This window comes from Pteropus vampyrus, unplaced genomic scaffold (genome assembly GCF_000151845.1).
Source record: "Pteropus vampyrus isolate Shadow unplaced genomic scaffold, Pvam_2.0 Scaffold89, whole genome shotgun sequence".
In the NCBI taxonomy this organism is placed as follows: domain Eukaryota; kingdom Metazoa; phylum Chordata; class Mammalia; order Chiroptera; family Pteropodidae; genus Pteropus; species Pteropus vampyrus.
The window spans coordinates 6,145,380-6,164,577 of record NW_011888870.1 but is presented as its reverse complement, the minus strand read 5'-3'; the positions used below and the strand labels follow the sequence as shown (position 1 = coordinate 6,164,577).

The window sequence follows — 19,198 nt, the reverse complement described above, 5'->3', positions numbered from 1 at the left end:
TTTAGGTCTCGGTTGAGCCATCTGTAAAGCAAGGCTAATAGTAGCCTATAACATTGTTGAATCAAAAGTCACATAATGTAAAACGTCTAACCCAGTGCCTGAATATAGCTGGTCTGCAATAAATAGTAATTACTTTCAGGCAAATGCAATAGGCGGTCACCATCACCAACTTCCGGCTTTTAGGTCACTCTTTTGAAAGTTGGCCTCGCTCGCATTCTTTTTTTACCTTCTTTCTCGCCCCTCCTCCTACCGTAAATCGCCTCCCAAAGATGTCGTAAAATGTTCCTCCCCGCCCTCCATGTGGCGAAAACGCAATCACACTTGACGGCGCGAGGTGGCTTAGCCGCAAGATGGCGGCGCTGGCGGAGGAGCAGACGGAGGTGGCGGTCAAGTTAGAGCCTGAGGGACCGCCGACGCTGCTACCTCCGCAGGCTGGGGACGGAGCTGGCGAGGGTGGCGGCGGCACTACCAACAATGGCCCCAACGGCGGCGGCGGGAACGTTGCGGCGTCGTCGTCGGCCGGCGGGGATGGTGGGACCCCCAAACCCTCGGCGGCTGTCTCCGCCGTTGCCCCGGCGGGAGCAGCCCCGGCGCCCACCGCTGCTCCCGAGGCCGGCGCTTCCCACGACCGACAGACTCTGCTGGCCGTGCTGCAGTTCCTACGGCAGAGCAATCTTCGCGAGGCCGAAGAGGCGCTGCGCCGTGAGGCCCGGCTGCTGGAGGAGGCAGTGGCGGGCTCCGGAGCCCCGGGAGAGGTGGACGGCGCCGGCGCTGAGGCGGCTAACGCGCTTCTCAGCCGGGTCACAGCCTCGGCTCCCGGCCCTGCGGCTCCCGACCCTCCGGGCACCGGTTCTTCAGGGGCTATCGCCGTCTCGGGCTCAGCAACAGGTCCTGCGGCTCCGGGGAAAGGTGAGCCGCGGGGTCCCGGGAAGGCAAAGCCAGTACGAAGTGGAGCGAGCCGGCAATGCCGAGGCTAGCAGGCCTGCTCCTCTGCGGGCTTGTTTTGAATTTCCTGGGCCCGCCTCTAGGGCCACATGCCCGCCCCTTTCTCTAGTGCGCCGGCTGCGCAGTCTAATCTTCTTGCTAGAGCTGTCAGTTCCAGCGAGAGGCTGAGAGCTGTTGAGCAGAGGGATGTATGGGGAAGATGGGCTCGGAGACGCGGGGACCTTCAGGTTTTGGTCCCCTATTCTCTTATTGGGGCTCTCGAGCCTTAAGCAGGTCTGCGTTAACACTAACAATATTTGTACAGTTCTCCACTAGCGTACGTTAAGTACTATAAATACTTTAGGTTCTGTGTCCTAATTCTCACAGTTCCACTGTAAAGTAGACATTACCTCTATTTTAGAGATGAGAAAACAGACTGAGAAAGGCCAAGGGACTTGCTTTGGACACACAGCCAGGGAGTGATAGAGCATAGTGTAGTCAGTATTTCTCAAAATACAGGCTGACTACCACGAGTGTTAAATCTTTTGGGGAATGTAGATTCCTGGGTATCATTTCACATTTAGAGAATCAGACCCTGTAGAAGTGGAGCCTGGGAATCTGCATTTTTTGAATAAGGGGTATCGATTTGTGGCTAAGTTTGAGAACCATTCATTTAGGACTAGGCATTGGACAGAACCCAGACACAACAGAGATTGTATCTCTGTTGCTTTTACTTGTGTGGTGCTGATTAAGTTATTCTTCCTAAGATTGAGTTTTTTCTTCTGTTAAATGGGTTATTATGTGGCTTAGATATATGTAAAATGACTGGCATTGAAAAATTTATGCCTGGGTATCCGTTCCTGACATCCGAGTGCCCCTCCCCCCTCTCTCAACAACTGTTTTCACAAAGTCTATGCAGTAAAACTCATACCCATATAAGGTCTTAAAGGTGATCCTGAACTAATAATAAATGTTTGTTGAATTAAATTATCTAGTGCAAAGCCTCTAGCCAAACTAATCTTTGTTTCTGAGATCTAATCTTTGCAGTATTGCCAGAAGTGAAGTATGACTGACCATAAATAGAAGTGTGCGAAAATGTGATTTGAGAGCAATCTTTTCTGAATGCTGAATTTTGTGAATGAACTGTAAGACAAATGTAGTATGTTGTTGGTCATTTTTTTATAATCTCTTATCTCTTCATAAACTTGACCTGTATTTTAGATCTTAACTCAGAAACCACTGAGGAGGAAACAGCCACCAGAGTAACCAAAAGAATTTATCATTTTTTATTCGTGTGGTAAAGAACATAACAGTATTATAATTGCAATTTAAAAATTTCAGTAATAGAGCTGATTCAATTGACAGATATATCATTGTTTGTATTGCTATATTACAAATATATACTTGTTTTCTGTCTTGAAATGGTGGTTCTGGAAATTGTTTTAAGCATATTTGTTAGAAATATAAATAAGGCATGTCCTTTCCACCCTTTAAAATGCTTACATTTTATGAGGAATGATAGATGTATACATATGAAGGATCAGATGTTACAGGAAAGTTATACAGAGTACTTAAGTAGCTCAGAGAGTTGGGAATATTACTTCAGGCCATGGCTCGGTGGTGATGGGTGCAATTTGCACTAAGCCTTGAGAGGAGATTGGTATAGTTTTTGATTTGCACATCCATGCTTTATGAAGTTTTTCTTTACAATAAGGTAGCTCAAGGGAAAATATTGGATCTTTTGTTATTGATTTGAAAATTTTAAGATACAAGCTGAAGAAGTTGTGAATGAGCGACTGAAACAAAGTGAAAATCCCATTAAAAGATGACTGTTGCGGAAGAGAGTTTGAGAGGGGAGGGATAAACATTTAAGAAGCAATTTACCTCTGGACCTTAACAAAACAGCCCTAGTCACTTGGTGTATATCAGGGCATTTTTTTGAAAGTTTTTTTTCATTTTTTAAACAGTTGGAAGCGTAGCTGTGGAAGACCAGCCGGATGTCAGTGCTGTGCTGTCAGCTTACAACCAACAAGGAGACCCCACAATGTATGAAGAATACTATAGTGGACTGAAACACTTCATTGAGTGTTCCTTGGACTGCCATCGGGCAGAGTTATCCCAACTCTTTTATCCTTTGTTTGTACATATGTACTTGGAACTGGTCTACAATCAACATGAGAATGAAGCAAAATCATTCTTTGAGAAGTATGTGATTTTTTAATATATATTTAGCATATATAAGTGAGTGAGTATATACACATGTGTGTATATAGTGTATCTGTATGTATATAAATATATATGTAGTGTATACATATCTATGACCACACAATGTAAGAGTGCAACTCAAATAGTACTTTATAAAGGAGAGGTTCCTGATGCTATGAGAATCTATATGGAGAGTTTGATTTGGTATCTATGTGTATATAAATATATATGTAGTGTACACATATCTGTGACCACACAATGTAAGATTACAACTCAAATAGTGCTTTATAAAGGAGAGGTTCCTGATGCTATGAGAATCTAAAATGGGGAGTTTGATCTGGTTAGAGAAGTCAGGGAAGGCTCCCAGAGAAAGTGATCCCGTGTGGTGGTAGGGATCATGGTAGGTACAGAGATGAAAGAAGGGCAGTGTGGCTGGAGCAGAGTATAGGGGTGGAGTGTAGTTCAACGTGAAGCTGGACAGTTGGTTAAGGGCTGGAATAGGCGTCCTTGGGCTTTGCTGAAGGTCTTTGTATGCTAAGATCAGTAGGGGATTGTATTGGGTAGGATTAGATTTGGCTGAGATTCACTGTAAACTCAAACAATAATGGCATAAATAAAATAAAAGCTTATTTTTGTTCTTATCCCAAGAGCAATAGGAAGCTGTGTTAGCATTAGAATAGACTGAGAATCACTGAAAACCCCAACAATAGAGGCTTAAATGTGATAAAAGTTTATTTCTTTCTCTCATGAAGTAGGCAGTCCAGGACTGGTATGGAGTCTTCGATCATTAGGGACTCAGTTGGTTTTGATCTTGTTGCTCTACCATTCCTCTCATGCAACTTCCACCAGTGGCATGAGATGGCTGTCTGTCTCTAAGCAGTCACATCACTGTTATAGTTAGCAGGTAGGGCACACATCCTTACTGGAAGTTGCATACACTTTTTCTTTTATGTCATTAGTCAACAGCCCCACCTGCCTACAAGAAAGGTAGGAAATATGCTATTTACCTAGGTGCCATTGTGCTTAGCTAATATTCAAGCGTTCTATTGTGGAGGAAGGAAAACAATGGATATTTGGGGACAGTGAGGTATCTCTGCTACAGAAGTCATCGAAGGACCATGTCATTATTAGATTTGCATTTCGAAAGGATCTTTATGCAGTGGGGAAAACAGACTGTGGTGGTGGTGGGACAGAGTCACTATAGATTGACCAGTTTTGGAAGTGATTGTGGTTTTCAGCTGGTCGGGGGAGGTGATGGTGATGGTGTGGTGTATATTATTTCTCCTTCCCCTGCAAATGTGTGGAGGTGTTTTTGGTTGTCATAATGAGTAGAGGGGAGGAGCATGTGGCTTAGGGATACCAAATGTTCTAATGTGCAAGTAGTCTCACTTAGCAGAGAACTGTTCTGCCCCAAATGCCAATAGTACCCTTGTTGAGAAACACTGGAATAGGGTGTGATAGTGATGGTGAAAGGAAGTGAACATGCTGGTGAGGCATTTGGTGATGGATTGGATATGGAGGTGAGGGAGACGAAGATATCATTGATAAACACTAGGTTTCTGGCTCCCCTGGCTGGATAAGGGTGCTCTTCACTGAGACAGAAAACCCTGGAAGGACCTGGTTTGTCAGGTTGTGGAAGAAATCGAGTTCAGATTTGAATATGCCTTTGACTTATTTAAAAGATGTCAAGTTGTTAGGTGGATGATATATAAGGCTCTGGAGCTCAGGGAAGAGGTAGAGACGAGCTATAAATTGGAGTTGTGTGCAGTATTGATGGATATGGATGAGATTGTTTGCAAGGGTTATGAAATAAGTCAATGAGAGGGCTAGGATCTCTAACATTTGAAGAGCTATAAAAGGAGAGGCCAGGGAAGTAGGAAGGAAACTGTGAGAGTGGTGTTATAGAAGCCAAAGAAAAGTGTTCAAGAAGGGAAGTTGTTATATCTGAATCCTGCAGCCTGACCAAAGTATTATAAAAGTTTTCATCCAGGAAAAAAAAAAAAAAAAATGAAGGTGGCAGTGCTTAACAGTTTGAGAGCTCTTTAATTTAGTACAAGCAATAGACCCAAAAGCCAGGACTTGTCAGATAACACAGGTACTGGAAATAGAGGAATAATAGACCTTGGGACTCCTGGCTTCTATGCCATTATATTCATTCATTATTTCATGATGCCTAATAGAAGGCATATGAAGCAAATGTTCTGTACTTCAGTGTTTTCGAAAAGAAAAAAAGTAAGGTTGATAATGATGGAACTTCTACCATAGGCTAATTTTTTAATGGTATTGCATCAGTAAACCTCTTTCTCTTCCAGTCTCATGGTATAGCCTTCTCGCATAGGAAGCTGAATATCATAGGGGGACTCTGTCTTCTTGTTACGGACAGTCTCAGCTCTTGTCTGAATCCAGTGCTCAGATGAGGTTATGGGCAGTGACTGATAAAAAATTAGGAGGATAATATTTCTAATTTCATTCAAATCTTAGACAAAAACCCTTAGTTCATGTCTTTTTTTAAAAAAAATTATTTTATTTTTTAAATTTATTTTTTTTTATGGTGACATTGGTTAATGAAATCCAGTCAGTTTCAGCTGTACTCTTTAACAGTAAGGCATATATATTATATATATATTTACACTGTGTGTTCATCCTTCATAGTTAGATTTCTTTCTGTCACCACAGTTCATGTCTTGATGAGTAATAATAGGATAACACAGGTCACAATTTAGGAATCTATTGGCTATATGTCTATCAGAGTTAGGGCCCTAATATGTTTAGGCATTGTTTTCTAAATGTTTTTGCATTGTTTGCTGCTCTTAGTGAGTGCCAAATATATGATCTTTAATTTTACTTAATTAGAAGAAATTAGGATTTGTACAAAAAAAGTAACATTTAAATTTACTAATTGTCCCCAAGGCTGAAAAGCTTTATTTACTTGCCTCTGGTAATGGTGAGTAAATGGAAGTGCTCATTCTTTGGTATCAACATTTGTTTGTTCTTTAGTCGTGTTATTAAAATACTGATGTTTAACAAGTATGTCTGGTATTAAGAATATAAAAAATCATTAAAAATGGTGGGTTTTATGCTATGTATTGATTACTGTTGAGAGGCTGGGTGATAGGTACATTGAGTTCATTATATTAATTTCTACTTTTGTATGTTTGAAATTTTCCATAAAAAGTTTTTAAAAGTGAATTTTGAGAGAACATAAAATTTAATAAAGCAAAGATTTTAATATTTTCAAATGTCTACCAATGGTAGCATTAAAAGAGACTGTCTACCAATGGCGGCATTCAAAAGAGACTGTCTACCAATGGCAACATCTTATCTTTCATTCACTTCTGGTATTTATTTCCAATTCTTTTAAAATGTTTATATTTCATTAGAGAGTTACATTGTGGTCATTTTAAGGGTGAATTCAGAAACTGAATTGTAATTATTTTGAAATGAGTTACTTCTGATCCTACAGCCTAGTCCAGGATTATTTAGACAACTACATTGAAAATATTTTGGTATGTTTATAAATATATGGGGGAGAGGCAGATCCCTTAATGATTACATTGAAAAATGACTTTTTAAAATCACTAAAACAGGTTCCATGGAGATCAGGAATGTTATTACCAAGATGACCTACGAGTATTATCTAGTCTTACCAAAAAGGAACACATGAAAGGGAATGAGACCATGTTGGATTTTCGAACAAGTAAATTTGTTCTTCGTATTTCCCGTGACTCGTATCAACTCTTGAAGAGGCATCTTCAGGAGAAACAGAACAATCAGATATGGAACATAGTTCAGGAGCACCTCTACATTGACATCTTTGATGGGATGCCGCGTAGTAAGCAACAGATAGATGCGATGGTGGGAAGTTTGGCAGGAGAGGCTAAACGAGAGGCAAACAAATCAAAGGTATGGGAATAAACCTAAGAACTATATAATGCAGATTATGAAAAATTGTAGCATTTCCATCTACATGATTTACACATTTTTCTTATAGCTAGTTTGGGAATAATTTTACACTGTATACTAAGTTTCATGTTCTAAGGATGGTGTATATATCAGTGAGAATTTGGGAATAGTTGCATTTAACAGAACCCTGACTACGGTTGTTGAAACAAGTAGGAGTTTTTTCTCACACAAAATGAATTACAGAGAAAGGCCTTCCTGGGCTGGCATGAGGACTCCATAATGCCAATGACCCTAGTTTCTTCTTCACTATCTTTAGAATGTGGCTGTCTGTGCTCACAGATGGCTCTTGCAGCTCCAGCATTGCAACTGCATTCCAGGAAGGCAGAAGGGGGAGGACAAAAGGCATATTCCTGTTGACTCTCTCCCTTTTTATCAGAAAAACAGTATTTTTTCTAAAACTGTACCCTGTATATTTGTGTCTACATCAGCTGGCCGGAATAATATTATATGGCCATTCTTAGCTGCAAGGGAGCCCACAAACAGAAATTATCGAACTGAGCATATTGCTGCTCCAACAAAATCAGGGTTCTGTTAGTAAGGAAAAGGGGGAGATTGGCTATTGGGTAGACAAGTACAGAATCTGCTTCAGGATGTAAATTACTATATTATAATTGCGATTCATTCTGTCAAGATATGAAATGGATGTATTAATGAACAAAAAGATTAATTTAAAAAATGTTGGCTCTTTTCACTTGTAGGTATTTTTTGGTTTATTGAAAGAGCCAGAAATTGAGGTGCCTTTGGATGATGAAGATGAAGAAGGAGAAAATGAAGAAGGAAAACCTAAAAAGAAGAAGCCTAAAAAAGATAGTATTGGATCTAAAAGCAAAAAACAAGATCCCAATGCTCCACCTCAGAACAGGTGAGGAAAAGACCTCAGGAACATGTGTGGAGATATAAGCTGATATGTTTTACAGGGTTCAAGTTTCTTAATAGAGTAATTTCTAGTCTGTTTTTCTTTCACAGAATCCCTCTACCTGAGTTGAAAGATTCAGATAAGTTGGATAAGATAATGAATATGAAAGAAACCACCAAACGAGTGCGCCTTGGGCCAGACTGTTTACCCTCCATTTGTTTCTATACATTCCTTAATGCTTATCAGGTTGGTAAAATAATTGGGTAATTTCTGTCTGGTAAATCATGTCAAAATGGTGATTTACCATTAAAAGAAACTTAAATATGTTAACTGAATTGGATTTTCTTATTTAAACTCTTAATATAAATATAGCTTAGAGACAGCCATTAAGAAAGGAGAATTAAACACTGCTATGAAAAGATAGCAGGCAATGTTTAAAAGAACTTAAGAACTTGTAGATACCAGAATCTTACATATATGTGCCACTCATTTCACTGATTAGAATTCTGCTAGCCTTTGAGGAAGAAACTGAGTAGTTCATCTCCATTGAAATTAGTTTAAGTACTTACATAAACTTCGTATTTCTTATTAAGAATTCTGCATTCCTTGATAGGCTCTTTATAATAGGCTGCTGAGGATGTATTTAGTAAAGTGCAAAAATGATTAACATTTGCTTCATATCATGCGCTTCAAATTTGCACGAAGGGTAAATGATGACATGTTCTCAAAGTGATTTTGAACAGTTGGTTTCATAGAAGAATAAAATCTCAGATGATCTATTATAAGAAAAATAGCTATCATATATCCTCTAAGATGTGATTGTCTCCCCTAAAACAGTATTGTTTAGTATAAAGCCTCCTCTTTTTTTTTTTTTTGGCAGGGCCTCACTGCAGTGGATGTCACTGATGATTCTAGTTTGATTGCTGGAGGTTTTGCAGATTCAACCGTCAGAGTGTGGTCTGTGACTCCCAAAAAGCTTCGTAGTGTCAAACAAGCAGCAGGTAACTAAGATGACGTGTCAGGAGGTAAACTCATTACTTTATACCAATCTTGATTCCATGGAATATACACAAGAGATTGTGACCTTTACTGACTTTCACTAGATTTTACCTCAAAATACTAACATTCTTGACAATGAAAAGTGCATTGGAGTGGCAATCAGGAGATTGGTTTAATTACTCTGGGCCTCAGTTTTCTCAGCTGTAGAATGAGGGGATTAAGCTACAAAACTCCTTAAGGTTAAAAATCTAACGTTTTATGATTGTTTGCTTATGAATTTTAAAAAACCTTTAGTCTACAGCCATGCCACCCTGAACATGCCTGATCCTGTTTGATCTCGGAGGCTAAGCAGGGTCAGGCCTGGTTATTACTTGGATGGGAGACCACCTAGAAGACTGGGTGCTATAGGCGTAAAATAAAATAAAATAAAAAATAAAAAACCTTTAAATAGTGGGAGAATGTTTTCTGTTTTAGCCATAAAAATGGCTAAAAAAGAATAAGGTCAGGATTTCATTTTAAAGAGCTTCTTGCTAACCGTTGTTTAAACAAGTTAATACATTTTCAGTAATTTAATATTCCCTCGTTTTCATTTTTGTGAAACATTGTGATACAGTAGATAAACTTGAGTTTCAGTCCTAGTTCCAACATTGAATAGCTGTGTACACTCTGGCAAATGAACTGTTCTGAAGCTGTTTCTTCTCCTATACATTGGGATAGTATCACCTAACTTAGGGGCATTAGCACAGTGGGTGGTATATAGGATGAATTGTTCAAATGTTAGTTCTTCTCCTGAACTGTGATGTGATTGCTTTAAGATGTCTTAATGAATGTACTTTTAAAAATCAGTATTTCTGGACCATTTTAGATCTTAGCCTAATAGACAAAGAATCAGACGATGTCTTAGAAAGAATCATGGATGAGAAAACAGCAAGTGAGTTGAAGATTTTGTATGGTCACAGTGGGCCTGTCTATGGAGCCAGCTTCAGTCCAGATAGGTAAAGTACAAACAATAAAAATTAAGTGCTACTGTATTATATTGAAATTATGTAAATGTTAACTACTGGAAACATTATGCAAATGTTGCAAAAATTCCTGTTAGAAAAATCTCATGGTTGCCTGTCATTCATTATCTTGCCATTTTAGAATCTTGCCATTTGCTAATTCATCTTGGGGTACTGGTATAAAAGATAGCAACAAAATACATACCCGAATTTACAGAATCAAAATGCAGAGCTTCAGGGTTTGTTGGTTTTAAAAATTAGCTTTAGTTTTGTATAACCTTGGTAGGGGTTTGATTTGCTTCTTTGGGTTTTGTGGCTACTGCTGTCTTCTATCATCTTCAAATTTACAACAGATTCCTGATATGAAAGGCATATTAGTTATCAATTGAAGATTTATTCTTGTATAATCAAAAGAACTAGGAGGATACTAAGGGGAATTTGAAACGCATAAATAGGTATTTGCCTATTTTTTATGATCTCTAACATTGTTGGAATGAGAGAAGGGTGTTTCGTATTTATCATACCATCTGTGTATCTTCCTTGGATAGCTTTTAATCCATCAAGATTTTCATCTTTATGAGCCTCTGAGAATGAGGTTTTTGTTGTTTGATAAGGTTTAGCCAGAGGATACATTTTTACTTGAGAGGAACTTTTGATTTCAATGAAAGCTATAATACTCTGAGTAGTTCAGTTTTTATATTTATCCTTGAAAAAGGTAGAGTATTATTCATGTGTCTATAGTGTTTTTTATTTTTTGCTTTTTTTTTTTTGTCAAGACATTTTCTTTTAAATTCTTAAACAACTTATACAGGATAGGAAAATAACATTTCCATTTTAAAGTAAAAAATTGTTTAAGTGTGACATATCACATTTCTTAGAAGCCTTTCTCAATTGACCTTATTTGACCATACTTTTTGTCATTGTCCTTTTTTTTTTTTTTTTTTTAGAACTGATTTTCCCGAATAGATTTTTAAAAATATCTAAACTCATTCAGTAGGTGCTCAGATGTAGGGTGTCACGACTAACATTAGTACTTTCAACTCTTGTTACCTACTGTGCATTTCATGTATAAATTGCAAGTGAGAATGTAGCATGTCAGCTATATTTAATGTAGTCAAATGTACAGAGAAACTGGACAGGCAACTGAAAGTTACTCTGATAATCAAATATATTACCTTCTGTTCTCTCAGGAACTACCTGCTTTCCTCTTCAGAGGATGGAACTGTTAGATTGTGGAGTCTTCAAACATTTACTTGCTTGGTGGGATATAAAGGACACAACTATCCAGTTTGGGACACACAGTTTTCTCCATATGGATATTATTTTGTGTCAGGGGGCCATGACCGAGTAGCTCGGTAAGAACATCTTGTGACTGGGTCTGTTCTAAGAACAGAATGGTTTCTTGTTGGGAATTACAAACTCCAGGCAAACTGATTTTCACTTCTGTTATTCAGGATCAACTTTTTGAGGATGTCAGCATTTATAGCTCCCTATCTGAAAACGGATTTGGGAAGGAGTATTACTCTCTGTAACCATGTCTATGCCAAGAGTCCTGAGCCCTGTTTTTCTTCCTCAAGTTAGCTTATTAACACACGTTGCCTGCCTCCCATCAGCTGTCTAACCTTGTCTTTCACCACTGTAGCACCTTTGTTTCCATCATCTCCTTTAAAGCTCAGGATGAGGTAGCTCAGGTGAGAAACTATATGATGGCCAAAACTTTTCTATGGGTTAGACTAGGAGCTGGGGTAAGAGAAAGAGGTGGGGGTGGGGTGGGATATAGAGAGAACTGAATAATTATAAAATTAAAAAATGTTTGTATTAGATCAACTTAGTTTTTAAGAATGTTATTTAGTCTCAATCATTCCTTCTTTCCCTCAGGTAACTAGTCAGGGAGCCCATTTGAAGCTAACATTTCACAGGGATGTTTATTTTAGATAAAATTTTCACATTTCATACTTAACTATTAATCATCTTTTGCTTTTAATAAATTTTTTAAAAGGCTCTGGGCTACAGACCACTATCAGCCTTTAAGGATATTTGCTGGCCATCTTGCTGATGTAAATTGTACCAGGTTCCATCCAAATTCTAATTATGTTGCTACGGGCTCTGCAGACAGAACTGTGCGGCTCTGGGATGTCCTGAATGGGAACTGTGTAAGGATCTTCACTGGACACAAGGTATTTTTACACCTTCATTAGTCTAGCATACGAGGTTGCTTTTGAGATAAAAATATTTTAAAAATTAACCGGTAACCCTTTTTAAAGATACTATTCATACCACTAAACTTAAAAATTCTGTCTTTTTTTCTTAGATATTTTTAGCCTTACTTTTGACCCTTTCCATGGACTTTTTTTCTAGGGACCAATTCATTCCTTGACATTTTCTCCCAATGGGAGATTCCTGGCGACAGGAGCAACTGATGGCAGAGTACTCCTTTGGGATATTGGACATGGTTTGATGGTTGGAGAATTAAAAGGCCACACTGATACAGTTTGTTCACTTAGATTTAGTAGAGACGGTGAAATTTTGGCATCAGGTAAATGATTAGAAATGACTTTGTGGTAAAGGGTCAATAGTATGTTAAAACACTTGAGTGTTGACAATTGCAAAATTAAGTTCTGCTGTTTTAGGTTTTGCTTTTCCTTAGCCATTATTCCAGAGTGACGTCTTACTTGTATATTGACTTCTCAGGATAAACTACTTGAAATGCTCCTTTAGAGGGAACAGAGCTATTAATCAAGTTTAGATTTTTTACCAATCATATACAGTAAATACACATAGTATACTTGACAAAATGTCAGAAGCTAAATATAGTAGATGCTAATAAATGGTCTCCTTTGACTCTCCCTTAGGTTCAATGGATAATACAGTACGGTTATGGGATGCTGTCAAAGCATTTGAAGATTTAGAGACTGATGACTTTACTACAGCCACTGGGCATATAAATTTACCTGAGAATTCACAGGAGTTATTGTTGGGAACATATATGACCAAATCAACACCAGTTGTACACCTCCATTTTACTCGAAGAAACTTGGTTCTAGCTGCAGGAGCTTATAGTCCACAATAAACCATCGGTATTGAAGACCTTTTGGAAGCTACTGTTTGAAAAAGGGAGACTAAAAGCAAATACCTCAGTGATTAATATTTAAGCTACAAAGAATGTTTTGTCTATACGGATCTGGAAGTATGCTGCTTGGAAAATCTGAATAGGACAGTTCCACGTTTCTATAGCAACCACATTTAACTAATTTCCGTTAGTTGAATAAGAGGTATTATGTTTGTGGAGGGGACATTATGGTGCTTTGGATTGTGTGGAAACTATGCATTTTCTGTTCAAATCCTATTTTAATTTATTATGTTCAGAAAAAAATTGATTTCAATAATTCATCTTCTAGATTCAGATTGAGTAATATAATACCATCTTGAATTTTAGCTGAAGAATTCTATGAGCATGTATGTTTCTGCTGTAAAAATGTAGTTACTGTATGGCACTCAAGTACTATTTTAAATGATCCACCAATATTTTTGCTTGGCCCATGACTAGTGGAATGTATATAACTGGGTAAGGTGAACTACAGTTCCTAAGAGTCAGATAAAGTACAAACATCCAAGGACACCTGAATTTACATCTGTTAGATTTTGAGTGCTCCTAACCACTCTATAAACCAGGTGAAGAAATTTAGCTTTCATGTTCTACTTCAGCTAAAATAGCTATACACAACCTAGTACACTTGAAGTCAGACAGACATTTCAGTTGCTTACCTCCAATACTGAGCCTTGCTTTGGGAAACTAAAAGATTCAGACCAAGTCACTGCCAGTTTTTTTGCCTTTGTTGCATTTTGTACAGTTTTTATATTTTTGATACCTTGTAAATAAAGACAACCAGCTTTTCCAGGTTCATAATTTATTGTACAAATTGAGTATCACATGATGAATTGACATTAACTTCTCCAAGCATGAACAGACGAGGTACAGTTTAGAATCCTATAAAAAAAAGAAAAATAGTTTAGGCACAAATATGTTTTAAGACATTCAGTAAATTACAAGACTGTGAACCCTCTGAAATTGAATGCAAATCCATCAGATTGTGAAAGGAGTCAGTTAACTCCTTCACCCCAAATTAAGGTGTCTCTCAACTAAAGTCAATTTAACCTAACACTCCACGTTTAACAAAAGAGTTGCCCACAATTCAGTATGATCCTAAACGTACACTACTGGAAAATTCGAGTACATAAACATTTCAAACAGCAGAAAACAGGTATGTATCTGTTATTAAATATCTGAGACAATTTCTCCATTTGTATAATGGGGATATTACAACTCTCTCAAAGTTAGGTACCTAACATGGAAAATTAAACAAAATACTACGTATTTGTCAGGACTAAGCCATATACCACTGCATTCTGGGATATGCAGTTCCCTAAGGACTGGAAAAGCTCTTAAGAGCAGAGGGAAAATTTTGTTTGTGGAGACCTACATTAGATAAAAGATCTGTTTTTGGGTTTTCAGTATATATCTACTGCCGACACAAATATTTATTCACTCAGCATGGGCAAATGGGGGTTGGGAGCACTATAAGAAGCAAATGAAGTCTGGGGATTTAAGGAAAAGATAGAACTGCTTATAGGAAAATTTCAAATTAGCAAAAAAAGGATATAATTGCAACTGATTTAAAAGGGTGGTTAATAATTGTTACATAAAGAGCTTATATGAGAGAAATAAGGTCTTCACAAAGTCTCAATTGTTAAATGAGAAAAACACAAGAGAATAAAAATACAAATGGTAAATGTAAAACATCAAAAAGACAAATTATTTTTATTTATCAAATTAAAAACCAGAAACATTCAACATTTGGGCAAGAGAGACAACTTCTCACGAAGGTGGGTGCCCCACAATCCTTTGGGAAACAACTTCAGCCTAAGAAAACAATCGTAGATATAGACTTCATGCTCAAAATCAGGCATAGTAATGTTATTTCCATTTAAAAAAATCTAATAGGAGACAGATTTCCTCTGCAAAATCATATATCCGTGAGCGCTCATTCAAATTAACAAACATACTCGTTATAAGACAAAACAGTCATGAATCATAGCCCATGAAACCCAAAGAAAATACACAAAGTTAAACCAAAATGTCAACTAAAATTGTCAGGGTAATGGAATATGTGTAATATTTTTTTCTTGTATGTAATAAATTTTGAATAATGATAATTCACTTTTATAGTCAGTTATGGAAAAAACCATAACATCAAAATAGCCTAGTTATAAACTTTTAAATAAATGTCAGCTCCTTACCTTTTATGTTGCTTTCACAGCTGGAGTTTTTTTAGATCTTAACTTGAAGTATAAAACAAGCAAAGCAAGGCCTCCATATGTGGCCAGTACACACTGAAAGAAAGAAAAAAGTAAACAGGAGTCGCTGATACATTATTCTAAAATATAACTGCTTAAAGGCATTAATACTTACATTCATTCTACCTGTGATCGTATAAGAGTTGAAATATTTCTTAATGCCAGTGAAATGGAACTGGGCATCAGCTTCTGGACCTGCCATGATTTCAATCTTAGAAAGAAAGCAACAATAAATTGGTTCAGATGCAATTTAAAAAAAAAGTTTGTGTTTAAAAACTTGAAAAGTTATCGCATATGAATATAAGTTTTTTATGTATAGTCTTGCACAACATAGCAATAGCAAGCAAATGCTGGAAAAAGCCTTGAACATGAGAATCTTCTGGAAGGAAGACTTTACACAACACTCCAGAATATATGTCAAATCGCTCAGCATAAGAAGAGAACATGGTTGTCTCTAAGTCCACCCTCTGACTCAATATTGCTTGATGTTTTCATTCCTGGCTCTATATCATAGTATAATGTACATGGAATTAATCAGTTTTAAGATTAGCTGAAAGTTGGAGCTTGTGAAACTTCAAAGTTTCTCAGAGGGGTAACCACTAACTAAACAGCTTAACTTGCAACCACTCCTACAGTTTTTAAGACCTCCATGGTTAGATGGTGAAGGGATCATTTATGAAATGGAGTTGACACATAGCAGCTATCGGTGGTGGTGGGGAATCCTTCCTAATCCTTACATCAAAATAGAGAAAAGATTTAAATGTAAATGGTGAAACCAAAAAAATCCTGGAAGAAAACATGGGCAAATATTTTAATCATTTTAGGGAAGGCAAAATAAGGACAAAAAAGGTGAAATATAACCAATCTCATGATCAAAAGAAATGTAAAATGAGATCAATATTTAACCATGAGACTGGCAAAGATAAAATTATGATAATAAGCAGTAGTAGCAAGAGTGTGAAAATAAGTGTTCCCTCTGTTCCCTAGAGCAGAGATCCCCAACCTCTGATCTGTGGCCTAGTACTGGTCTGTGGTCTGTTAGGAACTGGGCTGCACAGCTGGTGAGCGGTGAGCAAGCGAAGCTTCACCTGTATTTGCAGCCACTCCCCAGCGCTAGCATCACCACCTCAGCTCCACTTCAGATCATCAGGCATTAGATTCTCATAGAAGCACTGGTCCCTGGTGCCAAAAAGGCTGGGGACCGCTGCTAGAGTGTAAACTGGTACAATTTCCTTAAGTACAATTTTGTAGTATCTTTTAAATTATAAAATTAGTATACCCTTTAATCTAGTTGGTTCATTTGTTCTCCAGGAATTTACCCTTATGGAAATATTACAAAGTGGAAACATATTAAATGGTTCAAGGATGGTGACTGATATACTGTTTATGAAAGTAAATGGGAAGAACTGCAAGTCTATCTACAAGGGACTGATAAATGGTTTCCACTGGAGGAAATACAATGTGTATAGTAATGACATGGAAAGATCTTTGTAATGTTAAAAAAAAAAATCCTATTTCTAGACAATGTATTACAGAGTACATCAATGGTTCTTAAAGTCTGGTCCATAGACTAGCAGCATCACCATCACTGGAAACTTGTTAGGAATGCAAGTTTTCAGGCCTTATACCTCAGGCCTACTGAATCAGAAACTCTGAAGCCCAACGATCTGTTTTAATAAGCCCTCTAGGTGTTTCTGATGCAGGTTCAAGTTTGAAAAACACTGCAGTAACAGAACACTCTGGAAGAATATTTAGTAAATTTTTCATAGAAGTTTTATCTATAGTACCTATGTATTTTACAAAGACATGTCTCTCTCTTATAATGAAAAATAGCAAAAGCATATGCAAAGGTCACCAGAACAATGCTTGGAAATTCGTATGTATGACCACCTATCTACCACGACCGACGCCACGCCGAGTCGATTGGCAACACAGACGAGCCGGTCGAGGTCCGGTCGAGATTGGTAGGCAGTGACAGTGATACAGCTGGTTCTTGATGAAATGGAAGAGGGAGAGATCTGTGAGGAAGCCATTGCTATGGAAACTGGTGCAACTTTACCATTCAAGGGCCTGCAGAGGCATTCCCGTGCATAGAATTGTCAATAAAAATTTTGGACAAATGACCTTAATTTTGAACACTGTTTCAAGAACATTCTTGGAGCAATGAAAGAAATCTAAACTTTCTTGGACCCCCTCAGTAGCCTTGGCCTGTCCAGCCCAAGTAGGAAAATTGCCATTAAAAGAAATCTTTGTGATGTAGGTTTTATATTAACTGTTTCGTTTTTCTAACTTGTTAAAGGCATACTCCTCCCCCACCCCCCAATTCACCTTCATGATACATTTTTACAACCTCATACTATCAAGCAGGTTTCTAGGAGAAAACCTACAGAAAACAAGGACTTCATATTGTGGAATTAACCCCTATTACCTTGAGCCTAACAAAAATTTTAGGAGGATATGTTGTGCAACTCAAACAATTTAAGGTGCTTTAAATTTCCCGCTACACAATATGAGAAGAAGGCTGATGCTTGTGATATTCCACAGAGGACTAATTCTGACTGAAGAGAATGGTATAGGAACTGCGATTTAGTTTGGGTCTTAAAAGAAGGCTCTTGAGAAGCTGAGATGAAACGGAGTGAAAAGTGGGATGTTACTGGTGAGATAAACAATGCAAGCAAAGCTTGGAAACACTTAGGTCTGCACTCTTCAACAAACTGTTGAGTGCCTTTGCGGGATAACTGAACTGAACCTTGCTTTCCATTTGAGTTATGCTTAGGTTTAGAAAAACATATTAATGGAGAAAATTACCTAAGAATAATTATACCAATTGTTACGTAGTAGCCTGTGGGAATGTCTAAGCAATAGAGTCTTCGCTTTTGTTTCTAATTAAGTGGCAAATAGCTATTAAATATAATTAATCCTTCTTCCATGCCTCTCCTCACTTGTAAAATTGCATTTCAGGAAAAGCCCAAAGTGATCAATTGCCTTGGCTACTTTCTATTTGTCGATACTGCGGTCTTCATGTATGACTGGACACCTACCTGGAATGGCGAGATCACGCAGTAAAGGAGGCAAAAATGAGCGAGTCGCTCAGGTACCAAAACCAGCCTCCTGAACTTCAAGTTTACAGTTCTCTGTTCTGGCTCCCTCCTAGGAAAGGCCTTCCAGTTGACAGAACATAGTGAAATGAAAAATCTAACCGGTTTACCGCGCGGGCCTGGCGAACTGCAGGGGCCGGGCCACACGCAACATTCGCTTTGACAAAGGCTGCAGCCTAGCTCAAGGAGGCCTGACTGGGCAGCTTCCTTAGCACAGCTCAGTGTAAACAAACTGCTGTGGGCATACAGAAAAAAAGAGGTTAATTCGGTTAGAGGTGAGGTCAGAAGCCCAAGTTCTCATCCAATATTACGTCACTGGGTGACCTTGGGGGACTTACTTCGCTGCGGGCCTCATTTTCCTCCAATGGAAAATGCAATCTAAGGGTCCTCGGGAGCTATGGGAGCCTTTGGAGGCACCTACACGCCTCGCCCCGAGTCTGTCCGATCCCTCGCGCCCCGGCCCTCGTGATCTCTAAGTCCTTTTCCATTCCCCACCGCTCTCGTCCCTCAAAGCGAAGCCGTCAAGATGTTCCCGGACCAGGAACGATCTGGTCCTAGGTCTGTGCCACAAAGCAGAGGAGCGAGGTCCCAGCCCAAGTTCCCCTCCACACCTACCTTGCAAAAGGCAAGAATTCCGCAGGCTGTGTCCTTCAACCTACGAAGCTGCCCCTCCGCCCGGCCGGAAGAAACCGCCTCCCCCGCCCGCGATCAATCGGCCTCAGCGATTCAGCCTTTGACATCGATTGGCTACGGTTCGAAGTCCCGCCCTTCCGCTTCCTGTCTCTAAATCCCCTCCC

General features: G+C 38.6%; 2 protein-coding genes and 1 pseudogene across 4 annotated transcripts; 2 read left to right on the top strand and 1 right to left on the bottom strand.

Annotated features, from left to right (window-relative positions):
* Positions 1–319: 319 nt before the first annotated feature.
* On the top strand, positions 320–13,855 carry TAF5 (TATA-box binding protein associated factor 5). The gene is made up of 11 exons (XM_011363804.2): positions 320–909; positions 2,892–3,129; positions 6,717–7,032; positions 7,791–7,954; positions 8,059–8,194; positions 8,829–8,949; positions 9,813–9,942; positions 11,139–11,303; positions 11,948–12,125; positions 12,307–12,484; positions 12,801–13,855. Exons 1-11 carry the CDS (start codon positions 351–353, stop codon positions 13,016–13,018), a joined length of 2,403 nt encoding a protein of 800 aa, XP_011362106.1. The 5' UTR covers positions 320–350; the 3' UTR covers positions 13,019–13,855.
* On the top strand, positions 9,241–9,358 carry LOC111742263 (annotated as a pseudogene).
* Positions 13,840–19,169, bottom strand: ATP5MD (ATP synthase membrane subunit DAPIT). Of its 3 annotated transcripts, none has more exons than XM_011363806.2 (5): positions 19,017–19,118; positions 18,345–18,464; positions 15,419–15,514; positions 15,247–15,339; positions 13,840–13,936 (listed from the first exon to the last, which is right to left on the bottom strand). In XM_011363806.2, exons 3-4 carry the CDS (start codon positions 15,503–15,505, stop codon positions 15,250–15,252), a joined length of 177 nt encoding a protein of 58 aa, XP_011362108.1. In that variant the 5' UTR covers positions 15,506–15,514; positions 18,345–18,464; positions 19,017–19,118; the 3' UTR covers positions 13,840–13,936; positions 15,247–15,249. The 3 variants fall into 3 exon arrangements, with proteins under 3 accessions (XP_011362108.1, XP_023388516.1, XP_011362107.1); XM_023532748.1 differs by having other exon boundaries at positions 18,345–18,636; positions 19,017–19,113; XM_011363805.2 differs by lacking the exon at positions 18,345–18,464 and having other exon boundaries at positions 19,017–19,169.
* Positions 19,170–19,198: the final 29 nt, after the last annotated feature.

Coding starts and splice junctions, on each gene's coding strand:
- TAF5 (XM_011363804.2), top strand. CDS start 351: ATGGCGGCGCTGGCGGAGGAGCAGACGGAGGTGGCGGTCAAGTTAGAG. Junction 7,955..8,058: donor AATGCTCCACCTCAGAACAG/GTGAGGAAAAGA, acceptor TTTCTTTCACAG/AATCCCTCTACCTGAGTTGA. Junction 12,126..12,306: donor GGATCTTCACTGGACACAAG/GTATTTTTACAC, acceptor CTTTTTTTCTAG/GGACCAATTCATTCCTTGAC.
- ATP5MD (XM_011363805.2), bottom strand. CDS start 15,505: ATGGCAGGTCCAGAAGCTGATGCCCAGTTCCATTTCACTGGCATTAAG. Junction 15,340..15,418: donor CGATCACAGGTAGAATGAAT/GTAAGTATTAAT, acceptor TCTTTCTTTCAG/TGTGTACTGGCCACATATGG.